Raw genomic sequence first — 26420 nt, 5'->3', positions numbered from 1 at the left:
CTGCAATGGATGGTCAGCATCCCTGCTCCCAGGTCTCTTGCAGACCGTCTTCTTTCAATGTCATTAAATCTTCCGGATCTGTGTCCAACTGAATGGCTCTGAGAGGCTTTTGTATAAAACAGGCATCTAATCAAGTCAGAAGCCTCCAGCATTTGCCCATTGAAGCATGGTGTGGTTTATCTTGGGGCTTTTCACCAACAGCAGCATGCAGGTCCTGCAGCTCAGCCCTCAGCTCAGCAACATCAGCATGGTGATCTCTGCAGCAGCATCGTGTTTGGCTCATAAGAATTGTTCCCACACTTCATCATGGGGATAGCTCACCTTGGCAGTACTGTCACATGGTGATAAACCCAAGAGCTCTGTTCAGAGCTCTTTTCGTTTTAAATCCAGTCAAAGTGTGAAATGGTCCAGATTTAATTAGCAGAGAAAATTCTGCAAAGAAAATGCAACAGCTATTACTGATGAGAAGGGTGAAACCAAAGTGAGACTGCATTGCTAAGAGCTGTTATTTTCCTCTGGCAGCTGTGACACTTCCAGCCTTAGTCACTGAAATAAATTTTCCAGCAGATCCTTCAGGGAAGTGCCCAGTCAGGCCAGCAGTCTGGCTCACGCTTGCCTCATTACAGACCCAGCCATGAGACATTGCAAACAGACAAACTATGGCCCAGCTGCCCAGCCAAGGCTGGCACGTAGGGCTTAATCCACTCAAAATATGAAGGACCTTCCATAACACATAGTTTTGATTTTCACAAATATTGAGACTATTCTTTGCATTAATGATAAAGTGGATTAAACATGCCCCATTTTCCTAGATAATGCCCCTCTGGAGTTTCACTGGGACCAAAGTGGATCTGGCATTTAAACTAAAGAAATCCCTGTTTAGCGTGTGGGAGTCTCTGGAGAGGCCTCAGATCTGCACTGCAGCTGTGAAATACAGCATCTCCTCTGTTGCTTATCAGAGATCTATGTTTCTCCTGGGAAAATTTTGCCCAAAGGATTCAGCCCTTGCCAAATTTTCTACTGGAATTTGTTTGTTTATTTTAAATTTCTTTTTAAACATCTGAAACCAACAAACTTAAAATATGCTCTAAATCTATCAACTTGAGTTAATCTCTTAAAATAAAATTATTAAAAAATTAATTCCTCCAGGCTACAAACTTCTATTTCTAAGACTTAGTCTAAAATAGATTTAAATTACTGAAATTCTAAACCCAGGAAATATGAGGTTTAATTGGAAAGAATCACAGTTTTTCTTTTCTCCTGTGCTACTCCACTTGCTCTTGACATCTGATTCTCCCGAATTTTAAAATGGTCCATCTCAAACAGGCAGATGTATATATAATGCTGTTCTTTTGACCCCTGTGCCCACTTTGCAGCCACAAGGAAATACAGGTACCCAAGGAACAAGTCACTCAGGGACAGCTCTGCCTCATGTCCTCCTCACTCAATCCTCCAAGACAGCTTCCCCCTTTTCTGTGCTCTCTTCCTTCTTTGTGTCTATACTCATTTGTTGTGCAAAAAATATCAGGGCAGGAATGGAGCCAAATATTTTAGGTCCAGTACATCATCTAATGTCTTCCATGGTTTCCACCATGCTGAAAGGCAGAATTCTGCCATGATGCTGTGTGGGCCTGGAGATGGCATTTGGCTGTGAATGCAGCTGCATCTCCCACAGCTTCAGAGGTGTTCCAAGCAAGTGGGTGGGCTGGGATCTATAAATACTGATCCAAACTTCAGTTTATAGGGAGAGATGGTAGAAAACACACAACTACAATCTGTTTCGAGAATTTATTAATATTAAATCCTCAGGAGATATCTCTGCTTACTTCACAAACATCTGTTTGTTGGAAATACCATTCTGATAACCAATTTTCTCAGCCTCAGCACTGTAGCAGTACAGATGCTACAGATGAAGATGATCATATGGTCCTTTTGGTCTTTGTGCAGGGTTGCTCTCCCCAGTACAGTTCTTTTCTCACAGGTGCACCATATATAGACATCTGCAATACATGAAGCACTTGGGCATCAGCAATCATAACCAAACCCCCAAAGTGAAACTTCAAGGAAGAGTACTCCCCAGGGACCCCCAGTCCTCTGGGTAGGATGCATTTTGAACTCTAGTGGTGCTAGATGGAGATCTTCCAGTGTATCTCAGCATTAAATATGTTGTCCTGGAAATAGCTTCAACTGCGTATTTTGAATGGAGTCTGTTTGCTCTGGAGAGAGCTAATGGTCAGCTACCTGTAGGCATTTTTCCCATGTCATCATCAGAATCCTGTTGACCAGTAACATACTGAGCTGTCTGATGTAAAGCATGGCCAAGAATGGAGAATCCCAAGTTTCTGCCTCTTTCTGGTGGCTATCCAAGGCATATGGAGAACAACTTCGTAATAAAAAGTGAATTCTGATGTTTGTATCCACATTCAAACTGTTGCAGTGTGTACAATGACTTGTATTTTAAGAGCCTGGCTACTCTGTCTCACTATCCTGGAAAAGACTTTGGAATATTAAATAGAGAACAATCCCACTATCAGCAAACACTCCTCTAAGAGATAAATACAGTAAAAGAGTCATACTTGTCTTTCTTAGCCTATATTGATATAATCTCAATTCCATAGGGTATTTCATTTGAAGAACTATTCTGGAATTATTCAGAGAACATACATGTGATGGGGTAAATGAGTAGAATATGATTTATCTTTAAAAGGTCAGACTGTGTACCAGTACATATTGCTAAAAAGTGTATTTCATTGTATGAGCAGCTGGTTGGATGTCTTACTATGACACATCAGCATTGTGGTACTGTACATTTTGAAGGCAGTGCTAAATTCAGATCCTGGCTCCAGCTGAAGGGCTCAGGATGCCATGACTTGCTGTTTGGGGCACTTGCTGAAGAGAAAAGCAAAGTTCAGGGTTGGATCCAGACGGAGAGCCCCAGAGTTGCTATTTTCCTGCTGCCAGGAACACTAGTTTTGGCTTCCTTGCTTGACTAGGAGTGAATGGGACTGGTTTGGTTTTCTTCCAGATGGGTTTTACTTTGCCTCATTATAAACTTCACCATGCACTGTCCTTTCCCCTGCCTTATCTCTCCTTCAAGGGCAAAGCTGGAATGTAAGAGGGGTGCTTTTGCTGGGAGCTGTTCTGAGCTGAGAGGACAGGCAAAAGTGACCCTTTATCCTGCTTGGTGTTTCAAACAGCTTCCGCCTGCGGGGAGGGGATGTATTGAGAATGTGTGAGAGAAAACACTGAAAAGGGAAAAAAGGCACAAAAAGGGAGGAGAAAAAAAGTACAGCAAGGAAGCTAGAGACAAACTTCAAGTTGTGGATTATTTCTCACCCAGGCTCTAATTAGGAAGCCTCTTATGGGACTGTGAAGCTGTCAGGCTGCCAAATGTCAGCGTGTTTATCGGAGATGAGGTAAGTCTCCTGTCTGCAGCAGCGAGTTTGGTGCCACGATCCTCCCGGGTCCTTGCGGCGTGTGTGACTCACTCGGCACTGGCACCTCCGGGGGCTGCGAGGCGCAGTGGAGGGCTCCTTCTCCTCCTTTAAAACCCCAAAAATAACCCCTTTCCTGGGATTTGGCCTCTTCATGCTGGCTCTGCATGGAGAGGGTTAACCATACAGTGCAGAGCAGCTTCAGCGTATGTGACTCAGATTCCCGGGGAAATCCCCAGCTTATCTGATGGAGCCTGTTAGTCTCCTAATTGAATAAGCTCCTATTAAAAGTGCAATGTTTTTTAATGACTGCTAACAACGGGGGCCAGATTCTGATCTGATCTTTCGCTTGGGATGGTTTTTGCTGCTGGTCGGGCCCAGCCCCTGATGGCAGCCTGGCCCCCAGCCCCAGCGGCCCCGGCGGAGCTGCAGCCGGGCACGGAGGCTCCAGGGCGGCATTTTGGGGTGCGGGTGAGCCACCGGCCGCTGTAACACGCAGGAAGGTTTATTTGGGATCTCTAGGAAGAGGCAGGATGCTGCAGTGCAGCCAGCAGAGGAAAGCATTTGTTGGGAGGCTACCAAGGATTTCATGTAAAATAATTGCTGCAAATATTTTTTAGTGATTCGAGCCGTGCTATGAGTAATTAACTTTCCCGGTGTTGAAATCAGGTTGATTTGTTGATTCTGCACATAAGATGTTGTCTGTGTCTGCCTAGGAAAAATGTTGTGTATGGGTCTGCATAGGCACATTCAAACCCTAATTTTAATTAGAATTATGTGTATAATATCTGTATCTCCTTTTTCTCAACAGGAATTGACTTTGAGAAGGTACTTGCCTAACAGGAAAATTTAAAAAAATGTGATTAGCATTTAAAGTTAGTGGGTTCCAGGGTACTTCCGAAGGAGACCATAACACCTCTGATTTCAGCTAGGCTCAGGGTGGGGTTGAGCTCTTTTGCATGACCCTGTGACCACATTTGCCTTTCTTTTCCTACCTGGAATTCCCAGTGGGTTACCCAAGCCTACTTGACAGCAGAACCATGTAAAGTTTTCTAATAAGACTGGTTTTTTTGTTTCTTCTTGCAAGCCAGGAATGAGATCTGACCACTTTCACCCCCACACATCTCCACACCTACCCATCTCCTCTGTGTCCTTTTTGCTTTTCTCCTAGGAAAGTTTCTATTAAAATGCAGGAGCTTCTTTTAGGAGGTCCCAGACATTCACACTGGCACTGAGCTGCTGCTTTAGAAGTTTCATAGCAACCCGTAAGTTGTGTTTTTTTCCACACAATAACAATAACGAAGTGTCAAAAATCTCAAGCTGCTGTTATCAGAGGCAGAGTCTAAACTCCATTTCTCAGCCTGTTTTCTATTCCCCACTCCCGAGTTGTCAGATGCTGTGACACGGCTCCATCACACCACGACTAGCAGTCCCAACAAACAGAAAATGATTTCCAACTGGCAAACACGCTGTTTACTTTCCAGAAAAATTGCACTTTCCCATCTGACAGCTGATCAAGGGATCTCCTGCTGCTGTCAGCATGAAGAAGTGTTTAAACACAGGGATGGAAGTTTAAACATTTTCTCATTATCACAGAATAAAAAAAAAATTAAAAAATAATAAAAAATAAAGGCATTGAGTCTCTCCGACCACCTGCTGTGCCAGTAATGAAGCGATGTCACATGACCAGCCGGCGAGGACTTTTATCTCTGCCCCAATATCATTACTGAAGTGACACCTGTCACATGACCCGCATCAGAGCTTTCATCTGGGCTCCCCAAATGCAGTTCTGGCTTGTGAGGGGGATTTTCCTGGCATTTCCCTCCCCCACACACACTTTAAAGAGCATTGCCCACTTGCACCATTGCAGACAGAGGTTTGCTAGTTTTAAAGCCCTTGGATCTTTTCTTGGACATATAAAATTTGGCCAACAAACTTGCTCCAGGCTGAAACAAAACAGAATCCTTGCCTGGGAAAGAAGTTATTTCATTTACTTCCAGATGTTTTTAAACCAAATATTTAAGTCTGATGTTAAATTCTCTTAACATAAAGGAGGATGTTAAAGCATTTCTCAAAAACCTCAGATTTGCTTTTGGATTTTTATTAAGTGGTGAGAAGGAACAGTTTGATGACCCTTAAGCACAATGATCTCCATTTACATACACTTCATAAACTCTCACCTGCTTTGCCCAAGCATCTTGCCCTGCCAAAAGAAAATATTTTCTGGGAAAAAAAAAAAAAAAAAAAAAAGGTAAAGGTCAGTCCTGCACTTCTCTGCTAATGTCTGGGACTTCTTGTGAGGTGTTCAACAACAAACATTTGGATTTGAGATGGGCCAACATAAATGACAGCAGTACTGAGTACTTACTTGCCAGAACTCATTCAGTTATATCAAAACAACATCAGACATTCAAATGTGACAGGGGATGATCACACCACAGGAACTAGATGTGAGCAGGCTGGAGATAAGAGAATATGAACTTTATGGATTTTTCCACCTTCTCCTTTCCTACTCCCCACTCATCCATGATTAAGTCTGGTACTTTTCTCCCTGCATAATCTGATTCAGCTCACTAAAACAATGAAAAACTAACTCAGCAAAAGAGTTCATAGTCGTCCATCTGTTTAGTGAATTAAATCAGTTCTTCAAGGGCTTACAAAGGTGACAGAGAGAAAAAGAGAAAGACTGTAAAGCTTGAAGCAGGGAGGGAAACGGGGGAAGCAGAAGTGCCTTTTGGGTGGCACTAACAGGGTACATGGATTCAGACATGTTTCTTGCTACCTACTCCTGATTCATTACAACACTACAGCAATTTTCCCCGAAGGCTGCTGCCCCTGAGATTGTGCAGGCCAGGAGATGGAAAATCTACTGAGACAGTACTCCTGATGTAAATAGTATTCCCATTAGCTGAGGAGAGGAGTGGTTTGGAGTCAGTTTCTCTCTGATCTGGCATATTTTAGGCATTGGGCCTACAATGTTGAGTTAATGAACAGAAGACTGCTGGGTTGCAGCATATCCAGGGTCATCCTGGCTCTCTGCCCCTATAGATGCAGAATTATAAGGTATCATTTGACTCTTTGGCAATTTAGCATATGGCTAAATTTAGCAAGGGCATGGCCATTATGGGGTGGCAGCTATGTAAAACAGCAAAGCCATTCTGTCCTGCTGCTTCAGGGCAGAAGAAATTTACAATTGATGCTCTGGATAGACCATGAGGAAAAGTGACTCAGTTCTCATCATTAGATCCCTCACTGCCCATGCATAACAAATCCTTTCATTCAACATATCTTGAACATTTAGTAGCTCTCAATTAGGAGCAGACATTCAGCCACAACCACCCCAGTGCAGGCCATGGAGATCCTGCTTCTTCACTGCTCTCAGTCCAGACATCTCCAAAAATGCAAAAGCAATGCAAAACAACCTCTGTCCCAACTTGGGCATCATGTATAGCTGCTCTCTTCAGTATTGCAAAGGGAGGTCAGGTCATTGAGAGTGACTGATGTTTGGGAGATCAAGTCCATGCAATCTACAGGTATAAAGACTTTTGGGATACAGCTTGCATTTTCATCAAGGCAGAGAATTTTAAGGAACATAACATAAGGAAAATCTTGTCCTCTTAACTGAGCAGTGCCTGCAGACAGTCTATGTCCCCCTTTATATAGCTAATCTATGCATTCCTGTAGCAAGGGCAAAGGGGAACAGAAACCGTTTTGCTGCTTCCTGCCCAGATCTGCAGTGTGTGCTTGGTAAACAATGGACTGGAGTGGGGCTGGAGATGCAGCTCTCTTAACTAAAAGCTCACCTTTCAGCTTTTCACCTTTCAGCTGTTTCTGTGGCTGCCACCCATGGCTCCTTGACTGGTTTTGTTCCAGTGCCTCAAAGCTCTGCATAATTCTTGCTCAGAGTTCTTCCAGCCATGCCAGTGACACTACTCAGATGAATAAAAATATTCAAGAAGGTTTATATGTCTGCACCTCAGTGATTTATCTTTGTCTTCCTTTTCTTCCCAGATGTACTGTGATGTTACACCAGGGCTACTGGTTTCTATGTCCCAGAGGTAAGAAAAAGTATCTGAGAAAACTGAAACCAAGCAGACTAGTACTTGAACACAGTAAATTACTTGCTTTCCCAATTCTTCCAGGAAGAATTCTATGAGAAATTTCAGAGTAACTGCAGTTGGAAAAGAGGTCTCTGATTTCCCCATGTATCCCCATCAGCACTCACCTCAGATTAGCTTTCCTTCTTATGGTCTGTCAGCAGCCTTGAGATCAAGGAGATTAAAACACTGTGGAAAGTCATTAATGAGCCAGGACTCTCTGCAACAGCTGGACCAAAAATGGACTGCATTTGGCTGCATCTTAATTCTCTGCCATCTCCCCTCTGCTCATCAGCACCTGCACACATTTGGGATGCTGTGTAAGACCCCTGAATTCAGCTCTAAGCAACCAGTCTGCAATGCACATGTCTAATGCTCTGCTGGTGTGGAACCAGTATGCTGGTAATCCTGTTAGTAATGGCAGAAGCTCCCTCTAGGAAATTATCACAAACAGTCTTAAACAATTCCTTTTGTTGACAACTCTATCCAAGAAACCATCTTCCCTGGAGACTTCACTCAACTTTTGACTAATCCCCTCCTTCCCTCAGGAGCTCTTTTGTTGAAGGAGATTGTAGGCATACCCCAGGAATGACAGGTCTCTGTAAGCCTTGGATGAGCCTCTACATTCTTTCAATTGTCAGTCCCCATCTGTCCTGTTTGTACATCGATCTTCTGGTCCAGGGAGCTCTCTATTAAGTGACACATGGCTGAGTATATTCTGCAAGTCCACTGTCCAGACTGTGCTGTTACCTCTTCGTTGCCAAGTCAATCCTTCTGACATTGCTTTCTGAAAAACAAAAGGCAGGACATCTGCACAATTTCATTCCCTTCTACTGAAAGGTGACTTTTGAAAAACACACACCCCACCCCTCAAACTGTGTCCTTTTTTTTGTAATCTCAAAGACTTTTCTTCATTTTCTAAATATAAGGAGTTATTTCAAAGGTCTTTGGTGTAAGGGAGGGTACAATCTGCCCCTATTGCAGAGGAACTCTATGAGGGGAAAAATCCATAGGCTAAGTCCTGAATCAAAAAGAAAAATAAATCCCAATTACAAATATTCTGCAGGGCTAGTGCCTTCAGTTATTCTGCTTGTCAACAGTTGGTTTAAAACAGGCTTTTCTCTTCCTGTAGATTCAACTACACTTAGCTGGTACAGTATCACACACATGTAGGAGGTGCAGCATTAGATATCTGAATATTTATTTTGAGAGGGAGAATGAGAACAGTAGCAGATTCCAATGACCCATATGTTCCTCCTCAGCAGGTAGAGGGAAAGTGGTGGGTGGAATAGGGCAGAAAATGGGTGGAGTGTTGGCATGGAGCATATATCACCCTGGGACAGACAACTGACAGTATCTCATCTTTTCCTGAAACCAGAAGGAGAACAAGGAGGAGTCTGTGATGATGTTTTGACCCTTGTTGTGTTGCTCAGGGCCCATGGATTCAAAAGGAGCCTAGTATGTTTAGTTTTTTGGTTTTGTCTATTTTTGTAACGTAAGTCAGGTTGGTAAAGGAAGGAAGGCTGGCCAATTTCATTATGTTCCCAGGAAATTCCATTCTCTCATGTGCCAACGTGAGGCTGTTGTGCTTTAGATGCCTATCTGCCTCTCATTAGATTTGAAAAATCATACAGAAGCCCCTGCTTTCCATTGGTAGCCTATTAAAATGACAGAAAAAATTACTGTAACCTTGCTTGCATGCCTGAATCCAGATACCTTTTTTAAAAAGAGAATTAATAATATGAACACCATCACATATAGAATGTTTTCCTGCAATGAACTGCAGAAGAAAACTTGAGTTGACATTTAAGCTTGTCTAGCATGCTTTGTAAGCAGCTAAAAAAAAGGGACACAATCATTTTGAGGACAGGTTAATATATAACAAAAATGTTAAGAGTTTCTCCCACTATCGTAAGCTTTCACTATTTTAGATGATATATTTGTGAAATGTTCTCTAAATCATTTCAAATGGGCCAAATCCAAGTTCATAGAACATTGATGCATGAGTGCCCTCCTCAAGTGAGCTGTCCCAGAAGCCTTAGTGGAACTGACAGCCAGCTTTTCTGGCAGGATTAGTTCCTCTCTGATCACAGAGAGGGAAAAGCCATCCTGTCTGCACTCAGCTGAGCAGGTGAGCAGGGAAGGCGTTCAAGCTGCTTCCAAAACACAATCTGGTCACAGCACTGGCAGTGTCAGGTCTTTCTTCAAAGGATTCCAGGCTGGCCCCTCTGCCTGCTGTTGTCTACATGGTGTGGGCAGAAGGGGTAGAGAGGCTGTGAGACCAGGCACTGTGTGCTGGGACCTGATCCTATAGCAGGTACAGCATCCACACGCATTTGAAAGCACAGATGGGTACCTGAGGTGTGTCCTGCTGTCCTAAGGCTGCCTCTTAGCTTGGCAGACAATAACACAGTCAGACTAATTTGGCCTCAAAATCAGTTTCCAGGTCTGCCCTGCAAGCACACACCCAGCAGCGGCACTGACAGGACACATGCTGCTAACAAATGCACAAAGTAAACAAAGAGACAGGATATAATAAAAGGATATTTTCTGGTAATTTCTTTTAATAACAGTGATTTTAAGTGACCTTTTGGTCCTCTGTAACAAAAACATGAAAAATATTGATGCTGAAGCATAATTTTGAAACCTGACATTAAAATAGCGATTAATTAAAGCCAAAGATATTACAAGATAAGGAGATTTTGCCTAGCTCTGCTCAGGTTCCAATGTGTGTGAAATCAAAACAAGTAAGGTATGAAATATGAACTCAGTAGGCAAGGACAAAGGAGAACAAAGCAATTTGGTCAGTTTAAGCAATGGGGAAATGAAGCAATACTTTGACTGCAGAGGCATTGGAGGAAAGGGCACTGGTCTGAGACTTGGCAACATGACAAAACAAATCCAAACCTCCCATGATACCACTGAACATTGTCCATTGGGGGCCATTTGCCCTTCTCTCTGAATATGAGATTTCCCACTTTGTTCTCACCCTGGATGTGATCATCAAGCCCTGACTATCAAATCTGTTTTCCCACCTTCAATACACGAAGGAATTCATGTCCTAAGGGTGATGGCAGCAGCTTTGACAATGGCAACTACATGCTTACCCAACAATTATTCAGTCATCCATGGTTTCTACCAAAACTTGCTCAAACCTCCTGAGACATGGCCTTTTCCATAAGAAGCAAACAGGTCACAGATTTCAGGTTGCAGTCTCACTCCTGGAACTGTGAGCACTGATTGTCCTGTGGAAAAATCAGGTTAAACAGAAAGCTGCAAAAGGGTCCTTTTCCTTCATTGTGCTGCTTTCTTAATGCTCTCCTGTGACATTAGCTGCAATATAAATGAATTCAAGATCCCATTTCTTACAGCTGCATTCCTTCTGATTGTTTTTGGAAAATTATTTCTTTAATCTAGACACTCTTCTCTAGAAATCTCATTTGCAGTTTCTTTTCTTTTTTCTTTTTCTTTTCCTTGGAGCAACCAGCAAAATACTATTTGGTAGAACAGTGGTAGGAAGGCAACCCACTAATCAAAAGGATTCAAATGGATCTGCGCACTGCCAAGCTCTCTCCTTCCCACCCAGCAGAGGGGAAAAAAAGAAAAAGAAAAAAGAGATAGAGCGAAGGCACAGAGCTTCTCTCCTTCAGCAATCTCACAAATGCAAAACCTTCCACTCCAGTGACTCCTCATTAACTTACCAAATCTGACAGTCTAATTATCGTAGCTGCTTCACGCTTAGAATAAATAAATACTAAAGTGGGTGTTTAAAGAAATTGAGCAGTGAAATTCAGTCATCTAGACAGTCAATAGAGAGTTTATTTTAAATTTTTATATTCTTATGTATTTATATCATTTTAGGAAAGATAATGAGATAGTTGTCTTTCAGGCTAATTGAGTTCCTATGCTCATGGTTGCTTGCTGTCACAATCTCAAACTTAGCTTTAACTTTTGTGCCTTAGAAATCTGATCACTACCTCCCTATTTACTCTTTTCTGCTGATAACTGGGTGAAGTCACAAGTGCACCTGAGGATGGGAAATTACTATGTGAGACTTCCAGTCTGGATGTCTTTTCACAGCAAACAAGACAACTAAATCTTTTCAGATTTGCATTTAAGAGTGTTAAAGGGAAAATGGAAGTTAAAGAAACCTCAGCTATAACTTGCAATTAGACAAAACACAGAAAAACGTCTGCTAACCTCTGATGCAATAGTGTCTGCCTCCACGAAGGGTATTAACAGCACTCCCCCCAAGAGTGGTTCGTCTCCCTGAACAATAAGACCTTTATAGAGATTCTCTGGCCTGAGATCAATGGGAGTCAGAGCATTTGATCCATGTCTGTAGGACTTTGTTTCCACAAGTCATGTGGGCCAAACTTTGCGCCAGTTGCTTTTGCAAGAGCAGGAGCTGGGGAGTGAGCAAAGGAAATTTTCCTTTTCCCATCTTCCCCTTTGCCCCGTGCTCCTAAACAGTGTCCAGCACAGTGGCTGCCCCAGGACAGCATGCAGGGAAAAGCTTCAACAGGGCAACATGTCCAGGGCCCTGTGCACTTGGCAAGCATCTGCTGAGATGTTGCAACAGCTCTTTCCTAGGGTGGTGGCTTAATGACACAATACAAAACTTTCATGTCCTGTCAGTATGAAGGCAAGCACATCTTCCACTGCGGGGATCACACCAGGTGAAGGGGGGTGGTTTCCTGAGTTAAGTGAAGATTTGTTTTATCACCTCACAGATAAGAATGCTTCTGGCTTAGGAGGGGCAGCTGATTTCCTGCTCATCACCAGCTTTGGTTTATTCCCGTATTAAGACACATTATAAACCAGACTCATACACCTGGTAGGAATTTTCTAGGTGTCTGTATCTGACTTACAGTGAAGGATATCTGTTTGCTGTGTACAGAGGTCACAAAGCAAAGTGGTAAAAAAAATCAAGTATGAACTATATGAACCTTTTAGCTGTGTAGGAGAACCGAGGGAAACCAGCCAACCCAAACAAGGGATGATGAAAGCCAGCTCTTCTTTATATGTCCCCTGCAATAACATTTCCCAGTGCTGGCTAATCCCAACAGGAATGGGATTTTTAGTAGGCAATGGCTTGCAGCCTTAACCTCCTCATTGCCCACACTTACTGACTTGCTTTGTCTTAATTTAGATGCAACAGACATTAAAATGACTGTCAACATCAAGCCTCCCTCCTCCTCCTCCTTGTCCCTGAAAGGCTGAATAGTGGGCTGTTTCAGGAGAAATGGTACAGTGTCTTCACCATCTGGTGCGCTGATTTTGTGTTTCTGGGGGAGATAACAATTAGAGACCATTTGTACCCAAAAGAGCAAGTACCTCCTAGTCAAGCTGAGATCCCATCCATGCAACACACAATCCTGATGGAACACGTACTGGAATTCACTGACTGCTGTGCTGAGGGTACAGCCAGGTTTGAACGTCTCCTACACTGAGAGAAAGGTCTCTCCTGAGACTGGGCATTGGTCCAGTGGGGAAAGGATCTGAGCTGCCAGCTCAGGCCTCCCTGGCCCCTGTGTCTGTGAGGTTTAGCCAGAGCTCTTCTTGCAGCGTGTTTTTTTGGGAGTGCATTGTTGAAAACCCCAAATCCCACTGCTTCCCTTCCCTTCTCTTCTAAAGCATTGGAGGGGAAAAGAGAGGGAAAATAAACCAAATCTATAACTAAGAATAATAAGCTGCAATTGTTACTGTGTCTGACCTGTCTGACAACAGAGTGAGATACCTCCTCAGAAGGCCCTTTTGCACTTCAGGACTGACACTGAGTTGAGAGCACAGCTCGTGCTTTCTTGATTCAAGGATCTCATCTTTCTTCCAGGAGGGATTAATTGGACAGAAAACATTCTGCTTTAGCAGGTGGCAAAGGGTTAGAATGAAGTTTTATCAGAGCTGCTGCAATGCAGGGCTGCACTGCACAAAGATAATTGTCTCAGGATTGGCTCTGGCCAGAAAAAGGACAGCAAATGCTCCGGTTTTACAAAGGTCCTCACTGCCACCCCTTAAGCTACTAGCCTAAAGGAAAGGAAGCTGAAGGAACCCCAGCATCTCTCTCTGTTTCTATATGCAGAGGTGCTGGTGGCACATGTGGAATTAAGATCACCGAGATGATGAGCAAGGTTTGAACCTGGACCTCAGGAATCCCCTCCTAGAGCTACAGGCACAGGAATGAGCAGCTGTAGGAGAGGCCCATCTGTGGGCCAGTCCCACTCAGAGGACAGAGAACCTTCTTCTTCCCTTAGAGCACAGGCTACTCTTTTTTCCCAGCACTTTGTGCTCAGATGAGCATAGCAACAGCAACCTGTTTCACTCTGTAGGAGCTGCTCTCGAGGAAGCAAAGAGCCCTGTGCTCCCTCTCCCTCTTCCCAGGGGCAGTAGGCAGCCTCTCACCATTAACATTCCCCCTAGGAATCAGAAACATGTTATTTGGAGGGGTACTTAACTTCGAAACAGTGATTTCTCCAATTATTTTTTCCCAGGAGCTGACCTTTGAAAAACATCCTCTAGCTTCCAGCTTGTCATAACAACTTATAAAAAGGACAGTTATGGATACAATTATTTCATAAAAACAGAGAATAATTTTTTAAGAGAACCTTTTATTTTTTCAAATCTTGTTTCCCTCTTACTCTCTTACACACCTTGGGATTAAACCCCTCTTCTTTCGCCTTTCATCTCCAGATTACATTCTGCCCTTCTGCTTTAACTTTCCCTTTCAGAGGATGGCAACTAATAGCCAGCATCCTCCAGAACAAAGTGGGAACAGAATATATTTAAAATCTGCACTGTTATCATAGCAACAAGAATTTTAAAATGCTACAGTTAAATTCCAAAAGAGTGTTATGCCAAAGTGACACAAGTGAGCAAATGTCTTAAACAATTATGGCAATAGGAATGGCTACATGGGGAATTATTCAGAATAGCCTAAATTTTACAGGCTTAATGAGTCACTCATGAATATGGTCTTGCATGATCGTACTGTACTTGTTTCTGCCCTGTGCACTTTGATTCTGTTCTCAGCACATTGGTTGCTATGATAACACCATGCAGTTTCCTGTCCACACAACACTTCTTGCTGCAATATGGGGGATAATAATTATGGGATGGTGCCTAAACCCAGGTGAAAAGAATCTGTCCCCTCACTGGCAGCATATCAGAGAGACTGACACATTATGCCAATCTGTTTTCTCATTCCTTCTCTTTCTCCTCACTCTCTCCCTTTCTCTCACACTGTCTGTCTCTGTACCTGTTTTTTTCCTCTCTCTCTCTCTCTCTCCCTTCTCTCTCTCTCTCTCAGCACTGACACTTTCATCTTCTCCCTTGGGGATTGGAGATGTCACTGCGGGAAGTGCTTGTCCGCCTCTCTGGCAGCAGCAGAGCCCTGTGGCTTTGACAAACCTCATTTAATTGGGAGGAAGCCAGGAGGGTTTGAAAGAACTGAAACATCCACGAAACTCCTTTTATCAGGCATAATTTAAACTCTGCATGGAAAAAACCCTATATGTATAAAGAAAAGTCAACTTCCCTCCTGCTGTGCGTGCTCCCCTCCTCCCCCCCCGGCACAGGCAGGCTCCTGCGAGATTCCATCTTTTCATTTTTCTAAAAGTGTCAAAGTAGATTTGTGCTCTGTGGCTGGGTGAACAGAAAAGGAATGCAGATGTCTCTCACTCAAGCACATACACACACAGAGCACCTTCTGAAGGGCAGCAGTTTGGGGGATTGGGAGAGATGCTAACTGGCTGCTTCTCCACTTGGGATGTGTTGCAGGAGCCAGAAATTTGGTTTTCCAATAGCTTGAAAACACAGTCCATGAAGGCTTTTTCTTAATTGCCCCTATCTTAAAAAACACCACCAAAGTAACTAGTGTATAGGGTGCCCAGGAGGCAACAGGGAAAGCAAGGTCTCTTTGGCCTGCAGCCCAGGAGGAGGGAGCTTTCCCTAGTGAGGAGCAGAACTGCAGCTTGGCAGACCCTGTATTTTTTGTCAGCTCAGGCCAGGAGAGGCACAACTGTGTTTGCAGCTGTGTGCTTAAGTGAAGGGAGCAAGGTAAAACTGAGGGAGAGCTGGTGTGACAGGGTACAAGGAACAGCTGTCTCAACATCAAAAGGGAGTGGGAGGAGCAGTCCAAGGGAATTGGGGCTAGCACACCATGCCGAGCAGATGGGAATTCAGGACATCAGGAGGGACCAGCGGGTGAGTTACACTGAATGCACAGTGTGAGCTGGGGAAACATCCAGGCCCTTGGGGTTACAGAATGGGGGAGAGATGACCTGTCAAAGCATATACACCTCTGCTTTGCAGAGGGCATGGTAGCAGCCCATCAAGGGCCAGTAGTATTAACACAGTGGTCAAGTAGAAGAAAACAAAAAAACAAGTTGTCAAATCTGGCACAGGATGTAAACTTTGCAGCTTATGGGAGTGGGGAGGGAGTGCAGGCAGAAAAGAGAGACATCCAGGTGAATGGCAGAGACTTTCAAAATAGAGAGGCAAGTCACAGTAAATAGCACGTGCAGCAGCTCTTTCTTGGTGAGATGGAATAGAGAGTTAACTTACCAGCAGGGACCTGGTAGAGCTGAGGAGGCAGAGAGCTGAAGAAGCCATGAAGAAGCGCATCTTGTGCAGAGATTCGGCCTCGAGGGAAAGCTGTGAGCATCCTGGAGGCCAAATTCTCTGCTGCTGGCACCCTGCTCATCCTAGGGAAACAGAAGAAAAAATAGCACAGGAGAGGAGGATGAGCCAGAAAGCTGGAACCAGAACATGACCCAGCCCTTCTCAGCTTGAGGCAAAGATAGTGGACGGACACAGGGGAGCTGGATAAACCCACCCCAGCTACACAGCTTTGCAGCACATTTGCTTTTCCATCTGAGTTTGACTATGTTGGGTCATATGCATCCAGGACTTCAGCTCAAACTCATGTTTACAGACAAATTTTGAAAACCTATTTCTGTTTTTTAAAAAGAAGGTTTAAGTGAAAGGGGAAATGATGTTGAGGAGACTCTATTTTACATGTTGTAACTGTAATATCAGAGTTTGGTGGTATCAGTTTACAGTGACAATCCAAATGTAAAAAATAATGTGACTGGCCCAATGAGAAGACTAGAGGTCAAACCTAATAAACCTAAAGAAAATACCATTTCCTCTTCTCCTACCCCAGTACCAGTAGTGCAGCTGGTTGTAAATTGTGTTGGGGATTCACAGAGAAGAATCTGTTTCTCAGGATGAGTGCTTCAAATAAATGTAATACACATATGCTCCATGCCCAGCAAACACCAATGCCAAGTGGCTGCTCCCTAGAGGAGTACACAGCTGGGGACAAGGAAGTGGAAGAGCAAAAACAAACCAACAAGGAAACAAATAAAAATAGTCATTTAGTTTTACAGCTTTTACTTTGTTTGTTTGTTCTGATCACATTTCAGCTTCAGAGCATGGCCTGTTGTGCTTCCTCCCTTGCCCCCAGCGGTGCTTCCCCTCCAAGTGACATCAGGAGCTGGGATCCCCCTGCTCCTGCACTCCCCCTCCCTATACAGGACATTTGACATGCTGACATTTTTGTTTTGAGGAGATAAAATGTAAAATATAAAAGAAGAGGAAAAAACACCAAGACAGAAGGAGAAAAAGAGACCCTGAGAAACAAATTTGTAGAAGGTATCTGGCCTCACTGTGGTAGATAATTGCTGAATTTTCACCTCCAGAAAAACAGCTCAAGTTCCCCTTCCTTGGGGATCAGGGATGGGACAGGGAGCAAAAGCATCCTGTCTGAGGCCTCTTGCTAGAGCTGCAAGACAGGGTGCCCTTGCCATGGCAGGTTCTTGCTGGAGACCTTCTGCCCCGTCCACTCTGGGCAGCAGCACAGTTCTGTGCCTCCCACCCTGGCCCAGGCTTCCTGGTGGTGGCCAAGCTCTGTGGAGAGCTCCCTTTTGATTTCTTAATTGTCCATGGAGAGTCATGGCTGAGCAGTCTGTATGCAGCAGCTCTTGCCTTCTCCCAAGCTGAGCATTCCAAGGCAGTTCTTTGGCCATGGCAGCACCAGGACTCTAAGGCAGAGATGGAGCTGGCCCACATTCAGCCCAGAGCTCTGCCATGGATGTGCTAGGCCAGCCCCTTGGTTTGACCTGAAATGGGGTCTGTCACAGGATTATGGCCAAAAAGCAGAAGTGCAGTATAGCACAGTCACAAGGAATATACTTATTTCTTTGTTCAGGCTGAGAGAGGATTTGTTCTGTTCCAGGACCTGCATTATAAGGGTTTGGGACATATTGAGCTTTCTGTGTTTCTCAAGCTGTGCGTGACAATGGCTGGCATTTCAGTAACCTGTGCTTTGCTGAAAACTATAGCATGTTTGTTCAGCCATTTAGAGCAGCATCTGGGAAATCCTGCTCTAAAGAGCAGCACATGTCTTCCCTAGCAGGGTTGGATCCCAAGCAATCAACTGAACAGATAATAAACAGCAATGAAAAATGTGGTTATGTCCTCAAAGGATATTTGATTATTGGCATCTTCATGTACACAATCTGAGGACAAATCCTGTCTCGTCTTTTCCTACCTATCTATAAAACCTGCTGTGTGCCTCAAAATCATTTTAGGGGGATTTGATTTGAATGAGTCCCTCAGCTAGGTTAGGGCACTTTGTCTGATTATAAATTTCTTTCACTGATACATATATATCCAATGTGTGTGTGTGTGTGTGTGTGTGTGTGTGTCTCCGTATGTGCCTGAAAAAACACTCCCTTCCTTCAGCACACTCGGGAGTGATTCAGCAGTGCTGGTGTGTCTGGTCAAGCTGTGTGTGTAACCATGGCCTTCATCTCATAGCTTTGGCCACTAAGAATGTGATTTTTCCCCTCCTAGCTAATCAGAAGATTATTTCATTGTCCCATGAAAATGCTGTCCTAGCATGTCTTCCTTACTGCTGTTGAGCAACATTCCTACAGTCTATTTTCAAAAATGAAAATTGGGACAGTGTGAAGTCTGTCCTCAGTCTGGGCAAGAGGGCCTGGGAAAATATGACCTTCTCAATTGAACCGTGCCCCACAGAAAGCTGCACACCAAGTCACTGAATCACTGCTTATCTCAGAATAATCACTACTCCTCTGAGAATAATAAACCCACTATGTGTCTACCTTTGCTGCGATCTCTCAAAATCAGTTGCTTAACTGATGTTAGATCTGCTTGTTACTACAGAGCCACCCTGCTCTTCCTGAGCTTGCCAAAAGAGCTCATTTCAAGTTAAATGATTGCACAAAGAAACAAATAAACCCAGAGGCAATTTTGACATTGCTGTTATAGGTAGCTTACCTGTCACAGATGACTCGGAGGCTCTGAGGTCTCCTGGAAGCAACCAGTTCTAGAAAGTGTAATATGCAATCACAAGATTAAATGAAAATCAAGACAAAACCCATTCTCTGAGCTCCTACAAAAAATGTGCTCAGAATTTCAAAGGGCCCTATAGAATCTATCATCTTATTATTTATAAATATACATTATTCCTATAGGACTTGAGTACCTGCATTGATCTTAATAAGGCTGTTCCAGTTCTGCAACACTTTCATATATCTGTGAGTATAGGCCTTGCACCTCCTCCTGTTACAGTGTGAGTCTTAGCTTTGACATCAATAAAAGCAGTATCAGTCCCTAAAGCCTTCACACAAAGGAAGCAAAAAGAAGTTTGCAGGCCTGAATCCCCAGTCAATTGTCTTGACTTTCCAAGGGGCTGCTGAGCTTCACATATTGCCCCCATGGGTACATGGGGCTTTTCTGCATGGATGCAGCAGTAACACTGGGGATGGAGACAAAGCACTCTCTTCTTGCCCACAGCCCTCACTGAGTTTGTTGTTTGTCCAGTTAACCATGCTCATGGAGGCTTTGTACTCTCTGATTACTGTGATCTCTATTGGACTGGAACTTAGCAGAGTTTGCAGTTTTGTGGAGTCTGTGTTCTTGATATTTTTCAAGGACATATTTCTAAACATTGTGGTAAATGTAGAGGAATACATTCCTCAAATGATTTATTGTAAAGCGTGAATTTTCTCAGGCTTAGATATGAATGAATGGCTTAAGCCTGGAAAATTTCCCCGTGGAGTTGATGAACAGAGAGATTTTTTTTGCAATCAGAAAGGCTGCAATTTCTACCCACCTACATTTTCCTGAGCACTGTTTCTGACAGCAGAGAATGAACAGTGGCACTCTAGTCATGGGAAGGAGAGCAGGAAGGGTGGTGTCCACCTCTCTTCCAGCTCAGCCTGGACAAGCATTCCCCACAGCAGGGAGACCACCAGGAGGCAAGCCCCACTGGTCTGCTGCCAGCAGACTCAGAGCTTGGCTGGGGTTAATGCTGCACCCTTCCAGAGCATCTGCCCTCCCTGGCTGCCTGGAAGCAGCAGGCACTTCATTCAGGGACAGGAGCTGCCTCCTGCACTCCAGGTGGGAGTCCCCTCTGCTTTTGCCCGCACGGCCATTTCCAGAGTGCCAGAGCCAGCCTCTGACTTGATGCACAGACAACTTGAAAAAGTGCAAATGACTGAACTTCCAGCCCTTGACCTTTCCAGCAGCAATCTTTCACCATTAAACCAGGCAAGCAGGTTGTTAAACCTCTCACAGGGTAAGTAACAGTTCAGAATTGAATTGTTCTCCTATACCCGAATACTAAGGTAATTTCTAGAGCAGTAAATGGGAATATAACTTAGGAAGAGATTAATGGCTGTTTATGTGCCAGAGCACTGGAATATCACCAATAAATAGAAGTTATATATTAGCATCTTGAATACTCCCTTCCCTAATAAGTCACCAAGACTGGCAGAGCACTGCTCTTGGATCACTAGTAACATTTTCACTAATCACCTTTCTTTTTCTTTTCCTTTCCTTTTTTTTTTTTGCCCCCTGGACTGTAACAATAGTGTAGAAATAAATTACCAATGTAAAGTTTCCAGATAGAATAGAAGAAAAACAATTTTTAAAATGGTTTGGAAAGGCAAAAAATTTTTCTGTATGAGGTAGAAATTTTTGCCTCTTTATAGAGCTGGCCAAAAACTTTCAGGTGTGGTAACTTTCTGTCAGAAAAATTTGATTTGTGACATGAAAACATTCTATGACAATATATCAATTTCATTAAATATTAGTAAAAATGCCAAAATTATTTAAGTACTGTACTGAAATATTTTAACATTAATATTCTTTAATGAGTTTAACACAGAACTGTAAAAAAGCATGTTGAGTTGGTAACAGCAGGGCAAAACGTTTCAATGATATCTTAGTGAAATGTTACTTTGCTTTTGCAAAGTGTATTTTCAGGATTAACATTCCAAAAGGAAATAAGATTTTCTTTACATTAGAAATAGAAATATCAGCTTGCTTACTGGGAACTGGGAGGAATACCTGAATTATAGAGTTTGCTGTCTTGAGCAAGCCTCTTGACTTAAATTTATCTTTTATGTAACGTGGAGATTAATAATTATCTGCAAGGGGTAGTGTAAGAGCCAGCAAGCCAACTACTCCTGTCCCTGTCCAAACACATCTCTCAGTGAAGAATTCAGCTTGAGTGAGGACTGCCAAATTTGCCACTTTGAGTATACAGAGCTTTGATTATAAATGGAAGATATGGGTAAGAAAACAGTGTGTCTCTGCTCAAGGACTTAATGCAGTTAACTAATGCAGTTTAAATCAGTTCAGATTAATCTCCTGATTGACCCCTTATAGACAAATCCTTAGAGAATGCTGAGGCCCCATTGTGTTGAGCAGGGTAAAAACAGAGCAGTAAATATTTTCCCTACTGTAAGGTTAAGAGCAATCTAAAATTGTAAAACACTGTAAAAAGCTATTCCATAAAGGTAGGAGACAAAGAATATTTAGATCACTCAAAAAAGTGGATGAACTACTGATTTAATCATCTCACAATGATGATGTAGACATGAAATGATGGGATTGTGTAGGGCTGATTGGCTTTTTTAACAGTTTGAGTAGATCTGAAAGGTAGCACGGTAGGTTTGTTATTTTCTATCCTTATGCAAGATAGAGTGTGCTAATGAGGAAATACCTTCCTATTTGAAAGCCCAGGTGGAAGTGGCTAATGAACTGATAATGAGGCAAGCAAGCCCGAGGACAAAAGTTAAACTTTCCTAATTGATGAAGAGAGAGAAAAGGGATGCCAAGTGCTGCTGGATGAAGGCGGTGGGGTTGCAGGATCACAGAGAAAATTTCTCTCATTAGTGAAATCTCTGTGGCTTCAGGACAGGAGCAGAGCTCTGTCTGTGTGGCAGGCTGGAAACTGCAGGCTGTGCCCATTGCCACACAGATGGAAGTTTCCCTACACCCTGGCTAGCATACATTGCACATTAGTTACAGTGCTGCTCTTCCCTTTGAGATCAAAGCCACATGCAGTTTATTATGACAATAAAAATTTTATCGTTTTAGAATTCAGTTTTCTACCATCCCATGTGTTAAATGAAACATCAACATAAAAAGTGAGATTACAAAAAAACCCCAAAGCACTCGGAATGCCGACTTCATCTGCATTTTCACAAATGTCATGGGAAGTTTGCATTTCAGGGCGTGCTGCTTGTTGCCTCCATCTGCTGGTGACATTTTGGAAACGCAGCAGATACTGAAAACATACCTGGGAGCACAAGTTGATTCTGGAAAGCTTCTAAATCTCATTCAGCATACCAAAGCCGACAGATAAATTAAAAACTAGGTTTTATTTGAAAGTCATTGATGTATCTGAAAAGGCCTTGTGTGAAACCTGCATCACCTCTGTGAGTAGATACTACCTAGCACAGGCAAGTTCATCATTCAGCCTGTGCAATAAATCAAGGAGTAAAGCTCACTCTCAGTTCATCATGTTATAGATAGGTATGCACTGCTCCCCACTCTTTGGAATCCAAATTTCAGAAAAAGGAAATAAAAACTAACTCGGTACATTGGGCGCTTCAGCATTCCCAGTTTGGCAAAAGCACTAGCTTAATGTCATGGGCTGTGATTCCTAATCCTTTCCTGCCCTTGACCCCTGCTGTCTAGATTCAAACTTGTAACCATTAATGGGGCTGGATCAAAACACTGGCCTTCTGGTGTCACCAATGGTGTTTAGAGGGGATTTAAACTCACTGCTTTTCAGCGCAATGAAATGAACACAGCAGTAGATTAATGCAAGGATTTGAGCTCACTCAGCATGAGAGCTTTCAAAAATAGTGTTAACAGAGCTGCAACTGCCTCTTTCAGGGGAAGCAAAATGAGGGAACAGAACAAATGAACAAACACAGGGCAAAGCCTTGTCACTATGGGTAGGGCTGGTAAGCCCAGGGAGCCAGCGGGAAAGCCAGTGCCTGTGCTGACATGTGGGGCAAGAGCTTTCCCAGTCCTTCCTGTTCTCCAGGGAATGGCTCTCCAACCTACTTGCAGGCCCTATGATTCCCTACCCCAAGTGTCCCTCCTGCAGAGAGAAGGTGACATCACAAGCTGTAGGGCTGGCCACAAACAGGTCACTCACCCATCCTTCCCATTCACCTGGAGTCAGGTTGAGGCTTTGGCAAACAGTAAGGAATGGGCATGAGGCTGTTCTTGAACATTGTGCAAGACACCAGGGCACAGGGTAGTCAAAAATGCCTGTGCACTTTTCATCCCTTGCCAGCTGCCCATAGAGGAGGCGGAGGAGCTGTTTTTCCTCCAGCTGCCCTGTGTGTGCCTGACTCACAGACCCCAGAGCCCATGCTGCATCCTTTCCAGACTGCAGCAGGATGTGCTCAAGCCCACAGCAGTGACAGGAAAACATCTAAAGGTTTCCAGCTTTCATTTCAAAGATTCCTACTAACCCACCTGGCCCAGGAACCCTTCCAGTAACAGTCTCAGTCTGGGGCTGAGCCTACACTGCTGAATCCAGTGGGAGTTTTGCCATCAACTTCAATGAGAATAGGATCACACCTCAGTGCTTTGTTTTGCCCGTGTTCATTCCTTGCCGCGGGCAGGAACCTGTTTGTTTGTTTGCTGCCTGTGCTCAGTGTGAACATCAATAGGACTAGCTAAAAGAATTCAAACCATCAGATTTGGGGAAGAGCTCCAAAGTTTGTTTGCTTATCTGAACCAACCCAGGCACCCAGATTCGCACAAATGGTCTGGGAAAAACCTCAGGAGAGAAGGTTTTCTCAGGCTGACTCCACAGACTGTATTGGGGCTGAGCATTTCCTGAGGGGGGAACAGCATTTGCGCTTCAGGGAAGAGAGGGGAAGAAGCATATAAATGGCATTTAACTTTAAACAAAGAGACCAATTGTCTTTTTACCAGCAGTCTCATCAAAAGTGAATTGATTTAGTTCATGAGTAGGGCAAATAGTCCAACTCCAGACTAGCCTTCTTCTTCCAGACTGGCTTGTGTAATCCATGTGTGAACTTGGTTCCTATATGTGGCTGGAACAGTTCACAGCCCCTTAAGCTCTCAAGAGGGGAAAGGGATATTGCCTCTCCAGCTAACACTGCTATTGCCCCAAACACTGACAGAGCGTCTTCCATGTGTTTGCCAGCTCCGTGGGGTGCTCCAACAGAAGTGTCCTCTGAGTCCTGCATTTCTGCCTGGTCCAGCCACAAAGGCACCAGCATTCCAGTATCACAGCACAGCACAGGTCAATTCTGCCCCTCTGGAGTCCTCCAGGGAAACTTTCTATCAAGTCTGAAAGCAAGTCAGGCTTGAAAACTGCTTATGATGTCTCAGCTTCACTGGGGTTGTTGCCCTGCTGTCCAGGTGCCTGTCCTCTCCTTCCCAGCCCTGCCGCTGGCGCCCTCCAGAGCAGCAGAGGACAGCACTGCTACTCAGACGAAACAGAGCTGAGGGAATCACTACTCAGAGCAGTTCTAGGCCCTCACATTCTCTGTTGTCTGTGCAAGTTTCTTTGCTAACATAGCCTTAATGCTTGCATTTCTAGGTTGTGCCTCTACCCAGCACCAGGATACCTAACCATCATCACTCAGAGTTTGCAACTTTGAGGCTTTGTATTAGCAGATGACTGGCATAAAAAACTTCCTTGTGATTAGTTCCTCCCACACATGAGCATTTCTGTATCTCCCAGACTACTCTTCTCAACTTGTAGACTATCCAGCCAGGCCTTCCACAACTTAGATAAGAAAATGCTTCCTCCAGCTGTCTGCTCTGTGCTTGCTTGCTGTCCAAATTAAACTTGCTGTGGACAGCGACACATTCCCATTTCACGCTGGTTTGATTAATGTGTCTCAGCTAATTGTGTGAAAGATTCCAGTCCTTTCGACTGTGAGACCAGGTTATTGTTCAGCCAATCTCAGCTACCATGTGAAAATGGGGGCTGTTTAGTGTTCATGCACCAGAATCAAAGGAGGGGCATCTTGGACTGGGTCACAGAGCAACACCCACTTCTTTGAAAAGATGTTACTATGCTCTACTAAACCTGTAAACCTCTTGCTCAAAGCACGTCTTCTCCCTCCTCCTCTCCCCCCTGTTCTTTTTTTCCCTGTCCAGATAGACAGGCTCCCCCCACCACTCTCCTATGGTATAAGTGAGAGAGAATGGCTAGATTGTGGATGGTTGAATTTCACATTCTAGGGTTTTTAATATTTCACTTTAATATTTCTCTTACAGAATGATCCTGCTGAGAGGCTGAGAATCAGTGCTCATCATTTCCCCCTCACTGACACTTGAATATATTTTCCCAGGAGAAAACATTAAACAAAAAGAGAAAGAGAGAAAGGGAGAGAGAGAGCGAGAGGGAGAGTGACTGAGCTAGCTTTTCAAAGCATACTTCTCAACCTGCCCACATCAAAATAAGAGACAACTGGCCCTTTGAAGTTCAGGACACAGAATTCTCTACCAGCTCATGTGGAAATAAAAGAATCCAGCTTTGTAAATCACACAGATTTCTCACCTTGCCGACATCAAAATCAGGGACAGTGACCTTTAAAGCTGAGGTTTAAAGGTCCCCAAACCAATCTCCATAAAAATAAGGAAAGTTCAGATAAACTGCATCTCCAGATGCCTGTCAGATTTTCCAGTCTAAACCAGGACACATTGGTCCTTTGCTCCACTCCACTGAGGAGTGGAGACTAAGTACACTGTGACACTTTGAGCAATGAAATCTTCTATTAGACTTACATACACCAACACTCAGTGAGGCAACTTTGGCACACACATACCTCTGTTTGTAAACCAATCCAATCCCAGTCCTGTTGTAGCTCCTACACCACTGTCATTAAGTAGCTCATGGGATTTAGTAACATTGAAGCACAGAATTTTTCATAATAAGAATTACTGACCCAACAATGGAGTGGCTAGTGGCTCAGAGAAAAAACTGGTCTTCTCATGACTTAAATCCTACCTGGGTTATAGTTGGGGAGCTTGGAAAGTCCTGGCCAGGTATCTTCAGTTGGGACCCCCAATACCTGCAAAAGAAGAGAGTGAGAAGAACAATGACCTCTTTCTGCCCATTTTTGCCTTTGTGTGGAGTTGGAGGAATCACTCTCAGTGGAGAGTGGTGGCCTTTCCTGCAAAGCAGAATCACACTGCCCTGGCTGGTGCTGGATCTACCACTTTGCATAAAGGACACAGACATTTTAGCACTTGATTATGTAGCAGAAAGGCTCCTGCTGAGATTGAGTGCTGTTGCTGCTGGGAACATCAGTGAAGGCATATGCAGCTTCACTGCCAGGTGCCACTGCTGCCTGTGTTTGCCAGCCCAGGGGTCACACAGCTGAGCCCTTTTCAATGCTGAAGGTGTCCTCCCACACCAGAGCTGCATTGGGGACTTACTGTGCCTGCTTGCACTGGCAGCAGCTGGTATGTTCAGCAGCAGCACAGGCTGTGAGCTCTGAGAGAAACCCTTCCGAGGAAAAAGGTAAAGCTGGCAGACAGTTCTAGTAGCTGGAGCTAGAAAACA

At 43.9% G+C, this 26420-nt stretch overlaps 2 protein-coding genes across 3 annotated transcripts in view; one reads left to right on the top strand and one right to left on the bottom strand.

Annotated features, from left to right (window-relative positions):
- Nucleotides 1-3117: 3117 nt before the first annotated feature.
- The window catches only part of ALS2 (alsin Rho guanine nucleotide exchange factor ALS2), an 80296-nt gene continuing 56993 nt past the window's right edge, over nt 3118-26420 (top strand). Inside the window, exons 1-2 of one of the 2 annotated variants that reach the window (XM_064719123.1) lie at nt 3118-3416; nt 7446-7492. The gene's annotated coding sequence lies outside the window, so the exon portion shown is untranslated. The remainder of the gene's footprint in view (nt 3417-7445; nt 7493-26420) is intronic. The other variant, XM_064719124.1, reaches the window with a different exon arrangement.
- Nucleotides 10296-26420, bottom strand: part of CDK15 (cyclin dependent kinase 15) — a 34810-nt gene continuing 18685 nt past the window's right edge. The window contains exons 9-12 of the mRNA XM_064719128.1: nt 25863-25926; nt 18836-18884; nt 16094-16233; nt 10296-10776 (exon numbers count right to left, since the gene is read on the bottom strand). Coding sequence (XP_064575198.1) covers nt 10667-10776; nt 16094-16233; nt 18836-18884; nt 25863-25926 — 363 coding nt within the window. The 3' untranslated portion in view covers nt 10296-10666. The remainder of the gene's footprint in view (nt 10777-16093; nt 16234-18835; nt 18885-25862; nt 25927-26420) is intronic.

This window comes from Zonotrichia leucophrys, chromosome 7 (genome assembly GCF_028769735.1).
Source record: "Zonotrichia leucophrys gambelii isolate GWCS_2022_RI chromosome 7, RI_Zleu_2.0, whole genome shotgun sequence".
Lineage (NCBI taxonomy): Eukaryota > Metazoa > Chordata > Aves > Passeriformes > Passerellidae > Zonotrichia > Zonotrichia leucophrys.
The sequence above is the reverse complement of the archived record's forward strand: the minus strand, read 5'-3'. Positions and strand labels throughout refer to the sequence as shown.